At 41.3% G+C, this 22,225-nt stretch overlaps 5 protein-coding genes across 7 annotated transcripts; 3 read left to right on the top strand and 2 right to left on the bottom strand.

Moving 5' to 3' along the window:
- Window positions 1–1,080: 1,080 nt before the first annotated feature.
- On the bottom strand, window positions 1,081–12,844 carry chlsn (cholesin). 2 transcript variants are annotated; one of them, XM_083788339.1, is made up of 6 exons: window positions 12,792–12,844; window positions 11,914–12,044; window positions 11,692–11,811; window positions 3,255–3,472; window positions 2,969–3,050; window positions 1,081–1,877 (listed from the first exon to the last, which is right to left on the bottom strand). In XM_083788339.1, exons 1-6 carry the CDS (start codon window positions 12,832–12,834, stop codon window positions 1,698–1,700), a joined length of 774 nt encoding a protein of 257 aa, XP_083644465.1. In that variant the 5' UTR covers window positions 12,835–12,844; the 3' UTR covers window positions 1,081–1,697. The 2 variants fall into 2 exon arrangements, with proteins under 2 accessions (XP_083644465.1, XP_083644466.1); XM_083788340.1 differs by having other exon boundaries at window positions 1,082–1,877; window positions 11,914–12,037; window positions 12,792–12,836.
- On the top strand, window positions 4,579–7,381 carry LOC310875195 (uncharacterized protein). Its single transcript, XM_083788338.1, has 2 exons — window positions 4,579–4,750; window positions 5,256–7,381. Exons 1-2 carry the CDS (start codon window positions 4,748–4,750, stop codon window positions 6,342–6,344), a joined length of 1,092 nt encoding a protein of 363 aa, XP_083644464.1. The 5' UTR covers window positions 4,579–4,747; the 3' UTR covers window positions 6,345–7,381.
- Window positions 8,303–10,198, top strand: LOC310874134 (G-protein coupled estrogen receptor 1-like). The gene is made up of 2 exons (XM_083786817.1): window positions 8,303–8,347; window positions 8,909–10,198. Exon 2 carries the CDS (start codon window positions 9,014–9,016, stop codon window positions 10,130–10,132), a length of 1,119 nt encoding a protein of 372 aa, XP_083642943.1. The 5' UTR covers window positions 8,303–8,347; window positions 8,909–9,013; the 3' UTR covers window positions 10,133–10,198.
- Window positions 12,845–16,427: 3,583 nt separating the features above from the next.
- h3f3d (H3 histone, family 3D) lies at window positions 16,428–19,178 on the bottom strand. The gene is made up of 4 exons (XM_083786967.1): window positions 19,097–19,178; window positions 18,008–18,147; window positions 17,077–17,230; window positions 16,428–16,887 (listed from the first exon to the last, which is right to left on the bottom strand). The coding sequence occupies exons 2-4, from the start codon at window positions 18,133–18,135 to the stop codon at window positions 16,759–16,761; spliced, it is 411 nt and encodes a 136-aa protein (XP_083643093.1). The 5' UTR covers window positions 18,136–18,147; window positions 19,097–19,178; the 3' UTR covers window positions 16,428–16,758.
- Window positions 19,179–19,908: 730 nt separating this feature from the next.
- cUnh8orf33 (chromosome Un C8orf33 homolog) lies at window positions 19,909–22,079 on the top strand. Of its 2 annotated transcripts, XM_083787825.1 has the most exons (6): window positions 19,909–19,970; window positions 20,060–20,136; window positions 20,310–20,812; window positions 20,939–21,029; window positions 21,177–21,323; window positions 21,694–22,079. In XM_083787825.1, the coding sequence occupies exons 2-6, from the start codon at window positions 20,109–20,111 to the stop codon at window positions 21,909–21,911; spliced, it is 987 nt and encodes a 328-aa protein (XP_083643951.1). In that variant the 5' UTR covers window positions 19,909–19,970; window positions 20,060–20,108; the 3' UTR covers window positions 21,912–22,079. The 2 variants fall into 2 exon arrangements, with proteins under 2 accessions (XP_083643951.1, XP_083643952.1); XM_083787826.1 differs by lacking the exon at window positions 19,909–19,970 and having other exon boundaries at window positions 19,993–20,136.
- The last annotated feature ends 146 nt before the right edge of the window (window positions 22,080–22,225 follow it).

Genomic DNA, 22,225 nt, shown 5'->3' with positions numbered 1-22,225 from the left:
AGTGAAAAGGTTTAACTTATTTACTCTGTATTTTCAGGATGACAAAGAATTAGATCAACTTATCTTAAATGTATTTGGGTGGGAAACTGATGACCTGGATTAGGTGAGAGAATTAAATTCAGCTGGGGGGCTTTTTACCCCAGGGGGGCCTTTTCCCTGACTCTACCCGATAACACATTGTAACATAAGTTATAACCACAAGCAATACAAAATGAAAGTAGCAAGTGCCATTGATGATTGTTGCCCTGCAAGTAAATTGTCGATAAAAATAAAGGTTTGCAGCGGTTGTAAATCTAGGGGAATTGGGGAAACATGACTTCATAGAAAATTGATATGATCAACAGATAATATAGTAAAAAACTATATTGTCAATCAGAATTGTTTAGTAATTATTTGCAGGTGTGTAAGAATGTGCATGAGTATTGCGTACAGAGTCCACAGCAGTATATTGGAGCCGCTGGTTGAACAACTCTGCAGGTTGAAGAATGCAGCGTGTGCTTGAGCACAGAGGAAGGAACTATATATTGGCAAACACATTTCTACTAGAAGTTGCCAGTTGGACATTGGTTGTGATGAACAGCATAAACATCATAACATGGTAGTTACTCGTCTGCTGCTGGGAGGGAGAAACAGCTGCCCCTAAGGCCTTCTCCTTGTCCAAGCCAGGTCAACCGTTGACATAAGTGTCAACCCTGGCCCCTGCCCTGGCATGAGGTTCTGCTCCCACCCTCACCCATTGCACTTGAGAACAGAACAGAGTGATCCCACCTGCTGGTGATAAAGTCTACAGTGCCCTCTGCTGGGTATTGTTGGGTACTACTACTATCGCAATCATATCAGACTAAAGCAAGCAGTCCACTCAGTGGAGTAGAGTAGACTGTGTCTATGTGTAGCACCCAGCCAAACAACAACAGCCCTGCCAATCGGGCTAGGCCTATTGGCACGACAGGTTGTGCGTCGGTGGGAGACTTGGGTTCAATCCCCGCTCCTGCGCATCGGGTGATCATGTGCTACTGTGTGCCGACTATAAAAATTGGTTTCTCAACCAGTGTGTCAGGACTCACGAGACATACACCAAGTGTTTAGCCTGGCTCCAGCCCTGAATTGCGTGTTCTAATAGGGTTACAAACACATTTAATACGGGGATATTGTTTGACACATACATCAAGACAAGTCATGATAATATTTTTTTCCCATTATGTATTGTATTGTAAAGAGATATGTACTAGTAATATATGATTGATACCACAGACAGTCTTGTCATTAGTTAGGAAATATTAAACGTGCAAACCTACTGAATAAAAACAAAGCCCGAAACAACAAGGGCTACAGTAATCACATTTAAATAATGAGTGTAACCCATATCCAGACTATCTGTGTGACTTTAATCACCACTCATTAACAAACAGGGGCAGTCCATTGGTATAATTCACAGAAGGGGACTTGTGACTAGACAGTCGCTGGTTGAATCCTCAGACCAGGCAGGGAAAACCATAATAGGGTAACTGAATGAGAAATGCTCTCTTCCCTGAACAACTTGCCTTTGAGCAAGGCACTTAGCCACCAGTTGCTGTGGCAATAATTTCAACACTGTGGTTGTATGGGGCAGCATCAGGTTTGACTTTACACTCTTTGGTGCACATGTACTCTCTCAACATTCCCTTGATAAAAAAAAAACATCTATGTGGATGACCAAGTCAGCCAAGCAGTTGGATGACCTCTCTGGCTCTGCATGCCCTCTGCTTGACATCTTCATCCAACGGTCCTTCTCCAAGTTCTCGTACCAGGGTTTCAGCCTTGTGTATAGTGGTGTCCCGGGCCACTCCGCGCAGCCCTTCCAGATAGGATAGGAGCACAGAGAAAGTCTCATCAGGAATCTGAGGAGAGACAATAGAAATAGTAAACATCTACATCATGGTTGTACATTGTACAGATGAGTGATGAAAGCAGGGTCAGATGGGAATCATCTACTATTGAACATAATCACAAGGTGGTCATTTTGATCACAAGGTAGGGTTTCTCCACAACAGTATGATGTAAGATCAGAATTTTTAGGTTTGAGTCAGCAGAAAGCCCATCTGTATTAGCCCAGAATACAGAGCTAATCTTCTCTAAATGTATCACATTGAAGATTGTCAAACTTAACAATCAGGACTGTTTGCTCTTGAGTTAAAGTGTTTTGTTCAGGCTGACTGAATTTGCACAGCATGATGTCACAGACATCAAGGAATCCATTACATCAAACCTCGTCTTCCTATGTCTCCTCCTCGACCATTGGTCTTTTCAACCCAATATTAGTGATGTATTTAGGGCAGCCTAGTGATCAATCCTTCCAAGTTTCATGAAAATCTGGTCACCCATTAATTAGCAAATTACAAGAAAACAGAATGGGGCAAAAGGTTGGAAAAATGTTTGACTGTGTAGCCCGCACAAAACTCTGATGCTGGCCTTCAAAGCAACCAAAGGTATGGCACCCCCCCATATCTTACAAATCGGATCGGACCCTACAAACCCTCCTGTGCGCTCAGATCAGCCAATGCAGGGAAGCTGGAAGTACCTTCACTAAAACGCCAGGACAACCAAACTCTTCTCCCTTCTGGCTCCAAAACTACGGAATGCACTTCCCATGGCAATTCTTCCGCCGTCGTCGTCTGAAAACCCACCTCTTCACACTCTATTTTAGCCCCTAGCACTTGCCCTAGCCTCAGCGACCTTACAGGCGTATGCAAAGGCTAAACTTAAGTAATTTAGATAGCATTTTATGTAGACATAGCACTCTATACTGTAAACGTATAGTTTCATTATATAGATATTCCACTTTTAGGTTCTGAGCTTACGTATGATTATTGATGACTATATTTGATGTATTACCATGTTTTTGTTCTTGCTTACTGTAAATCACTCTGGATTAAGTCAGGCCAAATGCCTAAATTGTAAATTGTTCTCATAATACTAAAACTAATTTTACCTTTCCAGAATCAAACATATGTTGCAGTAACCATGTCTGTCTCGTCTTCTGGAACTTCCACTCTTCACGGTTCTTCTCCCAGCTGCAAAATGACAAACCCAATGGCAGGGATTATTTACAAGAAGCCGTTCGGAACTGTAGTACAAGACAAACCCAGGGATTAAGAATTATTGTAGAACATTCCAGGCAGGTAGTGTGTGTAGACCTTTTTTTTAATCAGCCGTAAGATACAGAGGAAATGAGAATACCACGATGTTGATGCACTAGAAATAAGATCTACTCATACCAGGTGAGGTAATCCAAGGCCTGTTTGGGTGCAAGAGGATCCCTGGACACGTTTTGCAGGGCTTTAGGCACCCACTTCCCCTCAGCTATAAGTCTGTTCTTCTCCTCCTTTCCAAGGATCTTTTTCAGCTTCCTCTCCAGGAAGCGTTCCTCCTCTGGACTAAAGTCTTCTTCCCCACTCTCACTATCATCTACGGGGAGAGAGGGCTGCTCTGCAATCTGTCAAACAAAAGTCAGCAGGTTTATTATCTTCATTCCTCTTGTGTGGATATTTATCATTTGTGATGTTATTGTAAAAAACATTATTAAACGTCCTAACATTGACCATGTTTACCAAACAGGAAGATCACATTCCAATAAATCCTTGTGTACGAGGTCAGCAAAATCCAATGTTGTGTGTCAATATCAAAATTTCTGATGCACCACATGCACACGTGCAGTGACACAATTGCAGGGCCAAAAAAGTCAGATTCACTGTTTGACTTCTGCCTACAAAGCAAGTGATATTTTAATTGTGATACTGTTTGATGTAATGTGTTTAGATGACTTATTCACTTCCTGTTGCTTTAGGTTGTTGAGGACGTTTCCTGTACATATGTGTATCATGCCGACCGAGGTCAGCGTTGCATTCTGTGCATTTAGTATTCATTGTGGTTATGAGCCAAGATTCAAGAAACGGCACCGCCTTCACTACACCCTAAGAGTTTCCTGTGTGCCGCAGCCCAGAACCGCCACCACTACATAAGCAGTAAGCACCAAGGACAAAACCACCAGTTTATAGTTATGTGACATTAAGATTTTATGCAAGAACAAATCGGGTGGTAGAGAGAAAAAACAAATAAACTGAGGACTGGTTTGAGCAAGGTGAAGAGTGGAGAGATGCTGGGTGGTGAACAGTTAGACCGATATATAGACAGAGAAACGTTTCATGGCATATTTCTTTCTGTGCATGTATAGTGCAGCATTTAAATCCATACCAAATGAGCCTTTTCTCCACAGCTTTCAAGTTATGCAGGCAAAACAACTAAATAAAATAACATATTATACTGTATGATACTGGATAGCTTTGAATGCATTGCTCTAATTTCAATTGCAGAATTATCCCAACTTACAAACAGTTACAAAAACAAACCCTGAATACATATAGCACCAGTAAACCGTTAAGGGTCTGCATAGTCGCATCCTTGTTAGAGGAACTTAAACAAGGGGTATATGTTCTCTGTAACGGACCCATAGCCCACTTTGCCATGGAAGAAAAGAAAACAGAGCGACAGGGAGGGAGGGGAGGAAAATATGTTGATCACGTGGCCACAAAACCATTCTGAAAGTATGTTGGCTGAGTAATGAGTACTGCCTGTGAAAATAGTAGAATTTCAAGCTGACAAGTTGTATCCATGCAACAAGCATCATTTTCACAGCATAGGGGTTTGACGACATTTGAACGGACGACGCAGAGGTTGTAGAAACAAACAGAAGCGGGTGTCGAGAGTGAAAATGGTAAGTGGAAACATATGTTTGTCTGAGCAGCCAGTTCCTCACAGGAGTAGACAAAGACGGGGTAACATAGGGAGATGTGGTCTTGATAAATCACCTAAGAGAAGATATTTAACCGGTGTTAAGAGTAAGAGATTCGTCTTTTATCACTTTTATAGGAAGTGGATTTAAGTGTAATGCAATAAATGTTGTGTAAGAAAACCCATTTCATGACTCATATGCTGACCAGTAACAAATTCCCAACTGGTAGACAAAATGAAACCGACAAATTAGTCTCACTACTAAAGCAGTCTGTTGATCTGTTCACTAAAGACCAGAAGTGGAACTACACACCTCAGTGGAAAAGACACGGACATGATGCCACAGAGATATCATATACTGTATATTTGCTTTAATTTGTGCTCAAACCCCCTGGTGACAAAAATACTATATACAAACCATAAAATTAATAAGGTACAATTCAATTGGTGGTTGTGAATCAAAGTATTCTGTTCTTTTTCAATTCCAGACAAATCAAACTGTAGAACCGTTCTCTTCGGTGGTGACCAGCAGACCAGACTTTTCCCACAGAACCACCTCACAGGCCCTGGGTAATTCAACTCCACTCGACTTCACTTCAACAACCACACAACTTGACCTTTTGGACGAAATTGCAGCCAACGACCTGACCTCCAGAGCCAATTATGTCTACGCGCTGTGCGCTGGGCTGGGTTTACTCGCGGCCTGCTTCCTGTTCTATAGCTTCATCCAGACCTATCGAGCCCAGAGACGCGTGGCCTGGCTGGACGGCGTGCTCTGGGCCTTCTGTGGGTCCCAGCTCCTCCTCCTGCTCCTCTCGCTGTCCTCTGTGGCCCACAGACCTGACTACCTGAAGTCCACACTGTTGGGCTGTGCTGCTCTATCCTTCACTGTCAATGTTAGCTCCCTCTGTGGCCTGTTTCTCCTAGTGCTGATGGGATATGTTCTGACCTTTGACCCGCCTTCCCACACACTGCTGAAGAGATCTGGTGTCTGCATTGCTCTTGTGGCGGTGACCTCTGTTCTGATCTCCCTGCTGCTGGCGGGGCTCCGTGGACTCCCCAGACCCAGAGGAGAGGAGTCAGGAGAGGACACCTGCTGCCTTATAGATCCAGTCCAGGCTGGCCTCTCATACTCTGTGGCTAAACTCTGTCTGGGTTTCCTGATTCCCTACACCCTCCTCCTTGGACTTATGATAGGCGGCTGCGTCCACCAATGGAAATCCAGTGGGCGCTTCCTCTCCGGCTCTGAGGAGGGTCCTGTATTCCTGACAGTTGCCACGGTGCTGTTTGTATGCAACCTCTTCTACAGCGTGGTGCTAGTGAGGGGGGTGGGACAAGGGCCACTGAGCCCTCATGAGTGGGCGTTCCTGAGCGTGGCAGAGTTCATCCTGTTCTCTGGGAGCTGTCTGAGTCTGTTGCTGGTGCTGCTTATACACAGACCATGCAGAGAGAGCCTCCAAGGGGTGGGCAGGCAGGTGAGAGACTGCTGCCGTGGCCTGAGTGGCACACAGACCCAGAGACACATCATAGCCCCCCGCATCGAGATTGCAGACACCCTGCAGGACTATGAGCCCTAGAGGACAAACAGCTTCAATTGTATAATCATCCATCAAGGGGGGTGGGGAGGGGGAGCGCAAGTTTGAAAACATAATTTATTACAAATACATTTTGAGGCCAGCTGGAAAATCCATCATGGTTCATCTCAATTTCATCGTGTCTTTTATACCAATGTTGCATCTTTTATACGACTACATTGCTTGAATATGATCTGCCATTACATTTTTCATGTGTTATTTTTTGTATTCTTAAAGTATAGAGGCTATGCGCATGCATAAAGTGAGTGGCAAAGTGAGTTAGGTGTTTCTGCATAACTTCTGGGTATGATGATAATGTCACGTGGATACTCTCTATACTGATTTGCGGGATTTTAAGTGTTTACAAAAGGTTTTATAAATATTTGACTGTAACTCTATGTTCAATTTGACAATAAAAAGAAATGCACAACAGCACATGCAAATAAAGCTATGAATAGTATCAATAAATTAGCTACTTTAGGTATATTCCAGCTCTCCAACTTGCTCTGACTATAATAATAATATTTTTTTTATGGAAACAGGCAATGACATCATTTGCAGGTTTTGTACAAAAGCCCATTTGCACAAAATGTCAGACAAAAAGTATGCAATGCCAAAGAAAGTTCCACACAGGCATTTAGCTAAAGACCTCTCTGTGTGCTGCTACCTTGCCGTGGTGCGGGGGCAACCTCACCCCGTAAAACAATCCCTTGTTACAGAAACTAATTTAGCTAAAGGAAGAATAACTTGAGGTGTATCTGTGCAAAGGTGGGAGGGCCAATGTGGTTCAATCGATATTCATTCCAAAAAGCAAAAAAACTATTAAACACAGGGCTAGCTCCCTGGGGCAGGATACACTTACAGATACTATTGTACTGTTATTTTCTTTACTCCTTTTTCAGGAACCCCTATGGCATCTTTTCTTATTTTCTAGGAATAAGTGACCTGCATGATTCAAACTCACACACCGTGGCTCTACCAGGGCAGCTCATGTGATACAAGATTGGGGACCAGTAAATATGACACACAGACAGGTTACATAAGCCCACTGATGCCATTGCCAGCAGGACAGAAGCAGATAAATGTTTCTACAATATCAACAATTAAGCCCTATTTTAAGTTGTGTTGTACAGCATAAAATAGCAAATGTATAAACTCAGCTTGTGGATTTGACAGCTCACTATGTGATAACGATGAACGTAAATTAAGCATATACGGTAAACTTAAACTACATTACCTATTATGTCCAAAATAGAGGCCAGGGTTAATCCCCCCCACCCCTCCCTCCACACAGTAAATTCCTGTAATGAGTGAAATAATTTTGTCCAGCGACTGACCCAATTAACACCAGACCCAATAGACAGTAGTAGTCTTTTTTTCATGATCCAACTGAAATGCATGCCCTTCATCTTGTTGTGTATAAACATCAGTTGCCTAGACTTTTCCCTACTCCCTTATTTATATATTTGAACATTCTACACCATAGTCACAGCCAGTGTACATACTATAATACATTCATAATTGTTCCACAATTCTCCCAAAACATTATCCATTGGGAAGAATTAATCATGTAAAATCTGACTAATGTAAAAGAAAAGTATAAATTTATGACGATGCCAAAAGTAGGACATGGGTGGTGTTCAATTCAAACACTTTCGGTTGCTGCACAAAATGCACGAATATTATGAGACAATTATGTATATTTTCCCTCTCATCTTTGATCTCAAAGGTTTACAATGGAATAAAAATGCAATCTGTGTGAAAGGTGATATAATAAGCAAAGCAACCTGGATGGTGAAGATATACTGTATGCATGCACACATCAGTACAGTAGCCATGTGGGTGTTTTTTTGCCGTGTTGTGGGTGGCACCAAACTACCTGAGAGAAGAGATTATTGCCTACATCTCACTCAACTCAGCTTTTCTACCTGGATCTATGAAGACTTTCTTAACCTCCAAAATGGGCAATTGCAAGGACAAACCACAGCAAGTTGATTTAAGGAGATGTAAGTTATGTCTATTCTACACGTATTATATTATAATTTCTAATTGTTAAAGGGTTATTATATATTTTATTCTATATCATTATTATTAAAGTTTGATAGTAAGAAAGTGTTACTATAGCAATTCAGTGTTACCAGCCAGGTGTTACTGCAATTACTGGAAGGAGGTAAAGCCAAGCTACAATAAAGCAAATCCTTTGCCTGAAACTGGTGTGCGGTCTCTAGCCTCCTTCCATATTATGCTCTTTTACCCCAGCACCCACAGTCGATGTGCGTATAAATAGGTATGCTCTGGCTATAGTAATTGCTGTGAAAGTGCTGGCGTGACTGACTATCATTACTGCATGCTTCTTCTTAGTTACCACTTTGTATTCGTTGTTATATATTCATTGATCTGTACATACAAACATGAGTATTGCGTACTTCTTCTCAGTAACACTGTCTATATGTATTCGCAATTATGTACATACATATAATGATTACTGCTTGCTTCTCTTCAGTAGCACTTAAAACTGAATGAGAAAAGAAAAAAAAGCATTGACTTATGACTTTGTTTTCCTCTAGAACATCGACTGGGCATCAACTTCAATCTGACAGAAGATTTCCAAGTGTGCTAATGTAAACATTGTGGCACAATAAATCCTCTCTATCCCTAGGACACGGAATAATATGGAAGAGACCATGTATGTGGAATATTCAGTAGATCTTCATAGTAACTACACTGTGCAGCTGGAGGGCTCCTGGGCAGTCTACTCTAAAATGCCGCGGAAGGTTTCCCAGCAGCATGAAAATTACCAAATTGGCCTCTTCCTCTCCTGCATCTATATCATATTCCTGTTCCCTGTGGGCTTTATTGGGAACATCCTCATTTTAGTTGTCAACCTCGGCCACCGTGGCCGTTTGTCTGCACCAGACATGTACTTTGTGAACCTGGCAGTGGCCGATTTGCTGCTGGTGGCCGACTCCCTGATCGAGGTGTTCAACCTGAAGGAGGGCTACTATGACATGGCCGCTCTGTGCACCTTCATGAACCTTTTCCAGCAGATGAACATGTACAGCAGTATCTTCTTCCTCACCTGGATGAGCTTCGACCGTTTTGTGGCACTGACAAGCTCCACTGGCCGCAGAATGCCCCGCGCCCGCATCAGCTGCTGCCTGATCTGGACGTGCTCATCTCTGCTCACCGTGCTGCCCTTCGCTTTAGCACAGGGTCAGCACGCTGGCGAGCTCCACTTCTGCTTCGCCAATGTGACCCAAATTCAGTGGTTGGAGGTGACTCTGGGCTTTGTGGTACCCCTTTGCATCCTGGTAGCATGCTACTGGAGGATAGCGCGGGTATTGCAGCGTGCCCATCGAGGCCAAGGTGGGCTCCAGTGTCAGCCTCGCAGGCAGAAGGCCCTGCGGATGATCTCAGGAGCCGTCATAGTCTTCTTCCTCTGCTGGCTCCCGGAGAATGTGTTCATTAGCACTCATCTTCTCAGAGGCGAGACAAGTGGCAGAGCGCTGTGGCATGACTACCCTCTGACGTCACACATTGTGACCCTGGCAGCCTTCTCCAATAGCTGCTTCAACCCACTTATCTATAGCTTCCTTGGGGAGACATTTCAGGTTAAGCTGAGGCTACTATTCCTCAGACAGAATACCAGCCAGGCAAAGAAGTCTTCATACCTGTCTACTTCTTCAAAGACATGTAAAAGAACATACCACTCCTCAAGATTCCTTCAAAACTCTTACTGTCTATCACAAATCACCATATATCCTTTAAATCCACATATATCACAGCTCTGACGCTACACAAGATCTCTGCACCATGGATTCTGCACCATTCCCGGAAGCATGATTTGGGATCGCACTGGAATGGTAGGCACGCCATGCCCCCCGAGGCATGGAGCCTACTCATTTGCACACAACTGCACCTTCTCTTAAATCAGAGATGATGTGGCCTGTTCGTTTCAATGACAACTACTTTATATCTCGCTCGTAGGTTTTTTTTTAAGTGTGCGAGAGAGAGGGGGGGGGGGGATGCGTGTGAACTTAACTGAATTAACTTCTAAATTCGCATAATAAAAAGAATAATAAACAGCGTCACAAGACGGCCATCTCTATCCATCAATTTATGAACTCTTATTTATAAAGCATTTGTAACGGATGCACGTTATAATTAGGCCTGGAAACAGCCAGCCAGTTGGAGGCGGTCTGGGCGCGGTTTACACTCTAGCAGCACCTCGGAAACATTATTCATGGTCCCAATGAACAAAACTCTTCACATGTATATCTAGATAACATACTGAAAAGAAAATTGCTTCAAAACTGTGAGGCATTAATTATGTATGCTTTATGTTAGATGCAAATTGTTTTGAAGTTGACAATTGATTTTTTTTTAAAGTTGACTTGAAATTACTACCAGGGGACAAGGGTACAAAGGATTCCATGTGGCGTAATATGGCACTCTTAGCACAATATCAGTTTTGAATTCAATACAAAGTTACAAACTCAATAGAGAGATTCCATCACCAAAAACCTGTCGAATAAGGGCAAACTAGAGGTGTACATCATTGAGCGAGGCAATGTGGTGGTCAAGGCCGGCTTCCAGAGGACCATGACCAACTAACTGCGCAATGTCAAGTATCATCACGAAAAGGCTCAGGAGACATTTCCATGCTCTTCGGCCATCCAGAGTCATTGAATGAAAACATTGCCTATGACTCCCATGCCCATACAGGACTGAAGTGTCTCTCTTCTCTAACCAGCCTATGGATATGGACCTTACCTTACCCTTGGACATACCAGTATTTATATTATAGAATATTGATGTGCAACATTTTTATATTTTTTTATTGAACTTTTGAATTGCATAATGCACTTTGTATTTTTTTATGTCCATCAGTCTTGTTTTAAATGCACACCATCTACTAGTTCACTACTGGTTTTAAGAGCTGTATGTGTCAAATAAAAGGTTGAATTGGATCGAGTTAGCGATCTAGACTAATATATTCCATTGCTGTTTGTTGTTGATGATACACTATTTTATTGAGCAATTGTGGACAGTAACATCCATACACACAGACAAGCCTCGCCCTCATCACAATAGTTTCACAATCATGTTTCATGGTTCAACTATAAATAAAGACAAGAAGCTCCTGCACACCTACGGTCAGTTATATAGGATATATTTCACAGGACAAAATCTCCTGCACACAGTATTCTTTATCTTCATTGAACAATGTTTCAGTCCATCTGTCCTGATCTTAGTCAGAACCAGAGGGACTGTGCAATTCAGGAAGACAGTGTGCAGGATTTTATTTTCCCAGTCAAATAAATAAATCCACACCAGCCAACTTACTTACCTCAAACTGCTTTTCCTTTTTCTTTGTCTTCTTTTGGACTGTTGCTTCAACATTTTTATGTTTTCCTTGTACTTTGTTATCTGCAGCAATTGACATCTCAGGAATGTGTAAGGGAACCTCCTGGATGAAATAACAAACATAATTTAACGGTATTGTCTCAGCACACTGGCAGTCTGGCACAATAGGAGAAGAAATTGTTTCATTGTGCTACTACTCACACACCTCTATTTTAGTCTGTTTGCTTTTTTCTTTGTTTTCTTCCATGCCAACATCAGTCTCATTTGAACTCAACTTCCTTTTGGAGCCACTGCCTTTCGATTCCGACCTCTTGAAAGCCATGACACAGCTTACACCTACAAGTACATCCACATGAGCATGATTAGCAGATAGGTCAACAGTAGCCCTGGTCCAGCGCTTACAGTGAGTCTCTCAATGTTAGACTCGCTGTAAGTGCTGGACCAGGGCTAGGTCAACAGTAGCTCTGGTCCATAGCCTTACTGCTAGAATCAGAAGCAGTAACGCTATGGACCAGAGCTAGGTCAACAGCAACAAGACCATCAGACCATAGACACTTTAAGCATTTGTATGATGAATAAATAAGAATACATCCACCACACAAAGAGTGTAGGCATTGTGGAGTAAAGTGTGTTGTGTAGATAGAACGTTGATGATTTTTTTATGCCTATAATTTATTAAGTGGCAATGCACTGAATGCAGCCCGTCATGTTGAGCACCATAACACTTAGCCCCTTTCGGGACCCTACATAAAGCTTTTCTGACATTTGGACGAACACTATGGTCCAGTAATGTTTCTTATTATACTAATAGTATAAAAACAACTAGCTCTGGTCCATAACAACCAGCGTTGGCCTAAGTGCTGTCAAAATAAAGTAAATTAATTAAGTGCTCAACTGTTACAGGTTCAACAAGAAAACTAACAACTCTGCTGAATCACAACAGACGCTGAATCTTAGTTAAAATAGAAGCTATGTAAAATAGATTGGTAAATATATTACACGGATTTGAACATAAAAATAAATGAATTTATGTAGATGAAATGATAATTTGATCATTATGCTTCTTAACCAAGTTAAACTTACTTGAACTGAAAACTGAAAACAGAAAACACTCGATATCAACCATCCAGCATGGGTATTATTCAACCAGGAAGCGTTTCAGTTTGGCGAACTGTGATTGGATGAGGCACTCGCCTTGGTGCATACCGCCGCCTGCTGTACCGGGGTGTGTACTGTAGTTCAAGCCTTCAAGTTTATTTTTTATTTTAAACGAATTATTTATTATTATCAAAACCTTTAACTGTACCCGTCTGTCATCAAATAATCCATGGTTTTATTCCATCCATGTCATTTGGTCAAATGAAGTTCTACTGCACTCTCCCACATTGCTAAAGTTTATGAGTCAATAGTTATCGCGTTATTAAATGTACCAATTTCAATTTCTTGATATACTGCTGTTCCAAATTTACTGTAAAAATAAATAGGTATATTGTGGTGGTGAAGATAGATGACTGGCCATCTCTGTGACTGGCTAGACCGGACCACGTAAATGGAATTGATGGAAAGCCGGAAGAATATCAGCGACGCACAAGTTGGCACAACCATGAGTTGCATGACCTCACTGAAAACAGGCAGGCACAGTAAGGCAGCGTTTCACCTAAGATGACCGTTCAGTCTGTCCACCAAGATGCGTGTTATGGCCCTGGGTAGTTTGGTACACCTTCCCGTATGTCGTGGGATATACGTTGGTAGCACAGCAAGTCTACGGTAAGTAAACCTTAACCTGACAGGCAGCACGCCACACGTTGGGTATTTCGTAGTAGGGGTGGTTCAATGACAATCTGACTATACCCCTGTGTTATAAGCGGAGCTGTATTTAATTTTACTTATTTAGAATAAATTTAAGTGAACTTTACATTTTTGATTGATACAACTTGGATTTCTGTTACGTTGCGGTTGCTTCCACAACATACAGGCTCATTTCAAGCAGTTCAGACTGACTCAACTGTCAGAATCACCCCGTCACTACGTCAACTATAGCTCTCTGCATTTCACTTAAATAAGCATTGCGACTAAATCTATGTCTTCCTCTTCGTCAGGAGACTGAATCATGTCCGACTCTTCACCGTGACTTCCCAGAGGTTGGCTCGGTCCAGGAAACAAGCAGATGATGAAGAAGAGGTGAACAATGAGCCCATCAAGTTCTCCACCAGCAAAGGCAGCCACAAGACCTGGACGGTAGAGGGCTCTTTCGGAGTGCAGTATCAGCGACCCTGGTGGAAGGTTCTTCCTATCAGTCTAGTTTGTGTTGGCTTCTTGACCTGGTGTGCGCTGCGACCAAATTCGGACATTGACGAATTGCTAGAGAAGAATCTTTATGAACAAATGCCCGGCTTACTTTCAGATGAAGAGGAGCAACCCAAGAGCAAACCAAGCTAGTACCTTTGGGACCTTGAAATATGTTTTGTTATTTATTTTTGTTAAGTATACCTTCAAGTATAAATCGTTATAAATTAAATGTAAATATGATGTGCATTTAAGATTACCCATTGAGCCTGAATGTCTTGTTTGCATTATAAATTTGTTCTCATAAAACCCAACTTCAAGGTATTTTTGTTCACATCCACTACACAAGACAAAGCCATGCACAACGCATCAACACTTTACTGTAGCCACAAGCAATGCTACCAATCCTCAGCCCATTCATCTGGTGTACTACTTGTTTGTTTTGTTAGGCAAGATTGCAGCTGTACAAAAATCTTAATTATCTTTCCATCAGTCAAGTCTCAAGACTGTAGACGTAGAGTTATTATGAACTTGTCAAATGCTGTGCAAGTGATTAGTTTGTGAACTCATTGGAAATCACTACCATCTAAAGAGGTAGCCAGGTAGGGCTGCTCCAATCAGGTTTTTTGGGACATACTGATCAGATTATTTCTCATGATTGGCCGATACTGATCTTGTGAAATGTTGCAAATCTTTATTTCCCTAATGTGAAAAGCCATGTCAAAACTGTTCCTGTGTGTGGGCAGGAAGGGGAGAATGTGTAGGCCTGTCACAAATGAAAATGTTATAGGCCTATGTGTAAAAGATCAGTTTCTAAAGACAGGGTAAATGCCGATTAACGATCAGAGTGAATATCGGCCGATCACTGGCAGATTATCGGAGCATCTAAACCAGACAGTCCATTATTGACTACTTGAAGTACTTGAAGTACTTCCAAACTAGAATGACTAGAATTACTGTCGGTAACATGTCTACAATCGATTATGAAGTGAATGACAGATAATCCAGCTTTCTGTACAGCTGCAATCTTGAGTTAAAGGACAACTTTAGTTTTTTTCAACCAAGGTTCATGTTTTAGGTTGTTATTAGAGAAACTAAAAGGTGAGTGTTAATTTTCTTTCATTTGCTGCTTTCTTTCGTTTTAGGGATTTTAGCTCTTTTTGACAGGGGGGCGGGGGCATTCGAGCATGGCGCTAAATATGTATTTAACACACTTTTATGGTGATTTATTTTTTTATGGTTTACTATAGTCCTAATAAACGACAGGAAATTACATCTGGCCACAAAAGATCACAGGATCTACTGAATGTGTCAAACTGACATATTGAGCCTATACACAGTGTGGCTTCCCCCCAGTAGGCTACCTTCACATTCAGTAGATCCTGTGATCTTCAGCCAGTTGTAATTTCCTGATGTTTATTAGGACTATAGTAAACCATAAAAAAATAAATCACCATAAAATTGTGTTAAATGCATATTTAGCCCTGTGCTCGAATGCCCCCGCCCCCCTGTCAAAAAGAGCTAAAATCCCTAAAACGAAAGAAAGCAGCAAATTAAAACAGATTAACACTCATCTTTTACTTTCTCTAATAACAAACCAAACAGTGCTTGAAAAAAAACTAAAGTTGTCCTTTAAGGTAGTTGAAGTCAGATACTAGGACTTGTTTGAATGAATGTTCAGGTTAATTTGTCTCTGATGGGCAATTTGGTATGCAACGAAGCATAACAGGCAGAATGCTTTGACCTAACGAAGATGCAACTGAAACATCGAAACTTTTACATTCAGTTAAAAATAAGGGCTTAAACTGTCTGAGCAGCTCCAGTGCCTCCTTTTCTCCCATAACAGGCAGAATGTCAGTGATGTAAATGGTTTAATGTAATGGGTCCCGTCACCCAGGGGTGGTCATTTAGGTGGGTCCCAGGAAGACATTAGAGTACAGTATTGCATCCCAGGACCCCCAGAGGGTGTCATGTTTGCATTAAGGTATGTTATGTCTCACTGACAGCTGTTTGATGGTGCTGCACTCATTGCATATTCCTGTGTTGCCGTGTGACGATGGGGGGGATTATCTGGGATCTAGTACTTGAGTCTAATATACAACAAGATGTGATGTTGCTGCTTCTGCCGTTATATTTACTCTGAGTTTGAAAGAAGAGTTGCGTTAAGCTGTGTCATGGTCCACGGATTTACAAACACAATAGTGTTGTTTACCTTAACCTATTCGTTCCAATGCAACCCTTGTGGATTGGGTTTAAGGATGCAGGGTATTTGTATTGCAAGTTGCAACTCTAGATGCTTGCAGTTAACTTTACTGGCCTGCTCAAAAACATGAACCAACATCTGTATCATGTGTTCCAACCTTGCTTTGACTATACATGCTGCAAGTTTGACCATACCATGTCGCAGCTGGATCAACAGCGCAAGAGAGTCAATGAGGTAGTGGAACGTTTATTTACAACATGTGACAAATGCTTCCTACTACATGCATTCTAAAATACTATACTTGAGAAAAGGGAATTAATGTTTAGCAGAAAGCCTAACAGCTACAAATCTCAAGCTCTAATCTACAAGGTGTAAAGTACAGCAGAAGAAAAAGTATAGATTAAAATGAATGAGATGCCTAGGTACTCTACCAATTACAAATACAAAGTGTATACAAGTTTCACATATTGAACTTCAGATAAAATAAAAAAACATGACCCCATCCAATTCCACCCCCACCCCCCCCGCAACCCCAATAAAGTTTCAAAACAAGAGTTCAGACTAAGCACGCTCCCCTCGAATTCGCCTGGCCAGCTGAATGTCCTTAGGCATGATGGTAACCCTCTTTGCATGAATGGCGCACAGGTTGGTATCCTCGAACAGACCGACCAAGTATGCCTCACTGGCTTCCTAGAATATGGAAAAGAAACATTAAGTTAGAATTATTTATACACAAGATTTTGACTTGTGTACTTTGTATCCATAATAACAGAACTGACTAATGAGCATACAGCCAATGGTTGTGAAATTCTAATCAGCTATATTAGAAACCAAGGTTGGTGGCATATCGCCAAGAACTAAAACCAAATAGTGACTCACCTGCAGGGCTCCAATGGCTGCACTCTGGAAACGAAGGTCTGTCTTGAAGTCCTGCGCAATCTCCCTGACAAGACGTTGGAAGGGCAGCTTCCTGATCAACAGCTCAGTAGACTTCTGGTACCGACGGATCTCTCGCAGAGCCACAGTGCCAGGCCTTCACAGAAATGGACACATTACACCGTCATTAAAACTGTAAAGATGCTATGAAACCTTGGAACAATTGTTTTGCTAAGGTTAATCAAATCGCATGTCATAGGTTCAGTGAAAATACATGGGCAGATTAAGCTGCTATAAGCAATAATATGTCATATTATTGCTCATAGCAACTATAATAATATGTTTTGATATTTAGACAGCCAGCCATGAGTAAAAGGCTCCCAAAAAAGGTAGTCTCTGTGACACATCTAGAGGCCACAATCTGCACTAAAGTTTCCTCCATTGGTCGCAATGACTAACCAATCAGGAAGTAGACAGACAAAAAAAAAAAGTTGGGAGCGTTTCTCATTGCTGGCTGTCTGATTATCCAAAAAAAAGAAATCATTCAAATTTTGACATTGCTTAGAGCAGCTTTAAGTGCCTATAAATCTACAGCATAGTGCAATGCACTGCGAGCTTGTAGTTGTATTATGCCATTTGAAGAGTTTTGATAAATGTATAAATATTGTAGCATGCACCTTAAACAGTCTTGGATGCACAATGAAAGCCTGTGTTGATTTTGAAAGTGACCCCAGACTAGAATCTGCTAAATACAGTGCCAACACTAGACATTAATAGCACTGCCAATTATGACTACACACAACCAATTTGACCAAATCCTGTCTTATTTGGAGATGAGTCGAGTTGTCAGACAACACAAACTTCCTCGATCGGATTGCTTGTCCCAGCAAAAATCGAACAATACAGATACAGAAGTTACATTGACAGTTTATACCTGTATCTGTGTGGCTTCTTCACACCGCCGGTAGAGGGCGCACTTTTTCTTGCAGCTTTAGTAGCAAGTTGTTTCCTGGGCGCCTTTCCTCCAGTGGATTTTCGAGCGGTTTGCTTTGTACGGGCCATGATTTACTTTATCTGAAACGAGGGAAAAAATAATAATACATTAGCCGCCCTAAATAGCCGATTTGCTAGTTTCACTGAATGTTGGTTCATGGGAAGCAAGGACAATGGCCCATGTGATTAAATTATAAATTGTATTAAGCCAGCCATTTGAGTCAATATCACACATCACTGAAAGTTATTCACGGATATGGAAATAGGTTTAATTAAATTATTAACATTTGGCGGTGATAATGTAAAGTGCTAACTGAATCGGATTGATTGGCGGGAGCATAACAGCGCGACCGCCATTCGGGCTATGAGACACTCGATCTGCCTCAACTTCTTTAAATATGGCGACTGGTTTAGTAACGGCTAAAACGCATATAATACAATCATGAACGTATGTAACACAATGTGCCGTTAAGTGAATGTGGCACGTTTCTGTTTACATGTGTAAATAAAATGGCCGTTCCCTCCATAACGTCTAGCAGTCATTCACAGCCAGTGACCACAGTAAACCTGAAATACCAGTCCAACCACCATTACGGTACAAGAAAACTACACGTTTCGTTTTCACATAGCGAAAAGGTTTAACTGTGTCAACATGGCGCCTGATATTACTGTAGCTCCTCTGGTCTCAGGTTTACTTTGTTCCAATATTAACCATTAGTATAAGTAAAATTGCTTTAAATGATTCCCTGGCTGTTCCACATGGAATAGGCTATGTAACTCAAACAGCGTCGCATGTCTAGAGCGCCAGATAACAAGTTACATTGCGATCTGTGTCTCAGCAATAACGTTAGTCTCTGAGTCTGGAGCCCGCTCATTTTGTGCAACAAACACCCGGGGTAACATTGCGTATCAGCTCACTCGCTGTACACAACATTCGACAGTTTTATCTACTATATAAGTCAAACATAATCACGAAGTGTACAAACAAATAGCTGTAGCAAAGCATGTAAAAGATAATATGAATAAATACCTTGTTTCTCTCCAGCACAGCTGCGATCCTCAAACGTGTCTGTCCGGCTCTGGTGGTAGACTGGTAGTGTACTAGTGTGATGTTGTTGTTGTATGAACAGTATGGGGTATTTATAGGTTATGACGAGCCTCTGACTCTTAAGACACACCCACGAACCTATGCGATTGGTCCATTTTGAACTGAAAAGAATGTCATTGGTAACTACACATGTACTTGTGGGAATTGGGAAAGATCTGATTGATCCAAAGTGATTGATACGTGACAAAAATATAAATAATGGTGAGAATTCAACTTATTGTATGATTTATTGATTTGGATTGATTGCATAATGAGAATGTTCACATGTGTGTACAAGCCTGTTTCATATCCCACCAGAAAATAAAAGAAAGGGGGGAAAAAAGACAAACAAATATTCTGTAAAAACATGCTGCTTGTTTTGCTCTCTCACTGCTACTCACTTTGATCTGAAGTATAGAGAAGTGTACTTGATGACGTTTAGATGTATAGGTGATATTCTACTACACTTCTATAAATAAGTCTAGGGCTAAATATGTTTATATCCTTTTGTAGATTCTGTAGACTTCCCCCTCTTTTGCCCATCCCCCATTGCTGCTAAGGTTTTTTGGTTTGAATGTGTACAGTCACTACAGTGTGTCCTGTCTATACTTTTATTATTTATTTAATTTACAATCCAGTCTTGCATGCTTTTATCTGCTTTATTTATTCGAGGAACTAGGAAAAAAGAAAACAGAAAAAAAATAAGAAAAACATCCGGAACGTCTCGGTGATGAAATTGATCGTCGCCGGAGTTATTTCGAGGTAACACCATGGCTACACGAGAAGTTTTTGAGCAACACAATTCACGTATTCAACGGTAGGAATTATCAACAATAAATGTTAATGTATTGTGCCATTGACAATGATTGCAGTAATAAATGCGATCCTATTTCCTTCCTATGTGAGATCTTGAAATAAACGCGCGATCTGGAAAACATCGTACTGAAGTATCGTCATGGACGAGAAAAGGCTGCTGTTTATCGGTACTTAACTTGAAATATCAAATATCGAATGACAACAAAAAGCACACCATTAAGCTCTTGGTGGGTTGTTCCCTTTCTCCTCTCCCCCCCGCTCTCTCTCTGTGTGTGTGTGTGTGTGTGTGTGTGTGTGTGTGTGTGTGTGTGTGTGCACGCACGTGCTTGTGAATGTTTAGATATTACAAATAACTCCACGACCACTACTGATGAAGGTACTCAGAGTCAGACCAACCAAACCAGCCTGGGGAAACGCCTCTGGAATCGAAGTGATAACTCCTTCACATTCAGCTTCTTCTCTGAAAGCTCCCCTGCACAGGAGGAAACGCCCTCTTCATATTGGAACCTGCCACCAGACAAAATAACTGGACTGACACATTTTGCAGAACAGGACTCTGGGTTTTCATTCAATTTCCAAATACCCACTGTTACATCTGAAGACATGAAAACAGGCACTCAATCACCACCTGCCCTCCCAGAGCCTTGTCCTCCTCCAGGTGAAGAAAGCTGTGCTAAAGAGGAAAAACCCTCCTCCAATGCACTGGTGACTAATCCCACATCTGAACCATTAGTGTCATCTAAAGGTAAGAAAAAGAAGAAATCTGGAAAGAAAAAATCCCCAGAAAGCACTGATGCACAGCAGAAGCCAATCTCAACTGAGGCCAGCAAAGGCACACCACTGGTCAGTGTCAAACTCTGTGGTCTTGGGTCTTGATGACTCTGTTTTTGTAGCAAGTGTGAAATGATTTAATGGTCATATGATATGAAGTTAATACATTGTTATTGCAAGTTTGCAACTGTCTTTCAGACAACAGAACAGCAGCTCCAAAGAGAACTGGACTGGTGCATTGAGCAGCTGGAGTTGGGAATGAAGACCCAGAAGTCAACATCAAAACAGAGTTAGTAGAATACAAAAACTAGCTAATAGCTTTTAGTTTTAACAAAAAAAATCTGAATTTAATTTAAAGCATTGAGGTGAGACATAATTTCCCCATAAATTATGTATGGCTCTGAGACACAATGCTCTGATTGTATTTTGTCTGTAGAGGAGGATACATCCCGCGCCCTAAAGACTCTGCGTAGCTCTAAAGCTCCTTTAGCCAAGAAAAGGCAGGTGATGAGAGCTATGGCTGGAGATTACAGGAAAACAATGGAGGAAGAGAAGGATAAGCAGTATAAACTCATTCAGAATGGTAAGCAGACCTGACTATGTTGGCAGACAGTACATGCTACTGTAGTTGTGGTTGTGGTTCAAGTCTCACCGCTTGTCTCTCACCCTGTTAAGCCTGATTTATAGTACATTGTTCAGTGGTGATGCGCTGCATTAACTTGAAAATAAGTTATTGTCCACAAGCCCGTCTTACTAGTATAAAATTAGGCATTACTTTGCCCCGGTTTCTCTCCACAGCTTGAATAAGTCCAATATTTCAAAGGAGTGTGATTATTATTATTTTAAGAATAAAAGTACAAAAATAGCTCAAAAGGTGAAAATGCATAAAAATCTTTCAGTAGTGTCTATCTATGTTAAACCCAACTCATTGAAAACTGTCTTCTCTCCTCCAGCGACTACATCAGCTCAGGTCAAGGCTGTGAGTGATTCTTCAAAGTCGGTTTTCCACCGGAGAGCTGAAATCAAAACAGAGACCCACTACACAGAGATAAAGAGCGAGCAGGAAACTTTGAAAACGGGAGCCCAAACTCCAAACACACATCTCCAGGGGGAGGCATCACATTTTGTCTTCACACCTTCCAAGGAGGAGTTCTGCTTCAATTTTCTCTGATTTTTTTTTACTGAAAACAATTTAAATTACAGCCATATGTCAGAAGAAAGGTCTTAAAGTTATCTGTGGAAAGCTGTAGTAGAAATGAACTGCCATCAAAATGTCTTCAATGATGTTCAGACGTAATCAATAAAGAAATCAAAACGTTTCTACCAGCACCTTAACAAATCTTTTGTAATATTGTTATTTTCATCTTTAGTGTAGGGTTTTAAACTACTTATTACTATGTTATGCCATGTCACAAAACTATTGCTTTTTTCTGTCACTATGTACACAATCAATTTGGGTTTCTCTAATATTGTAATGGGCCTTCT

Source organism: Protomyctophum parallelum (assembly GCF_964188405.1).
Source record: "Protomyctophum parallelum genome assembly, chromosome: 17".
Lineage (NCBI taxonomy): Eukaryota > Metazoa > Chordata > Actinopteri > Myctophiformes > Myctophidae > Protomyctophum > Protomyctophum parallelum.
This window is presented reverse-complemented; position numbering and strand designations above follow the sequence as displayed.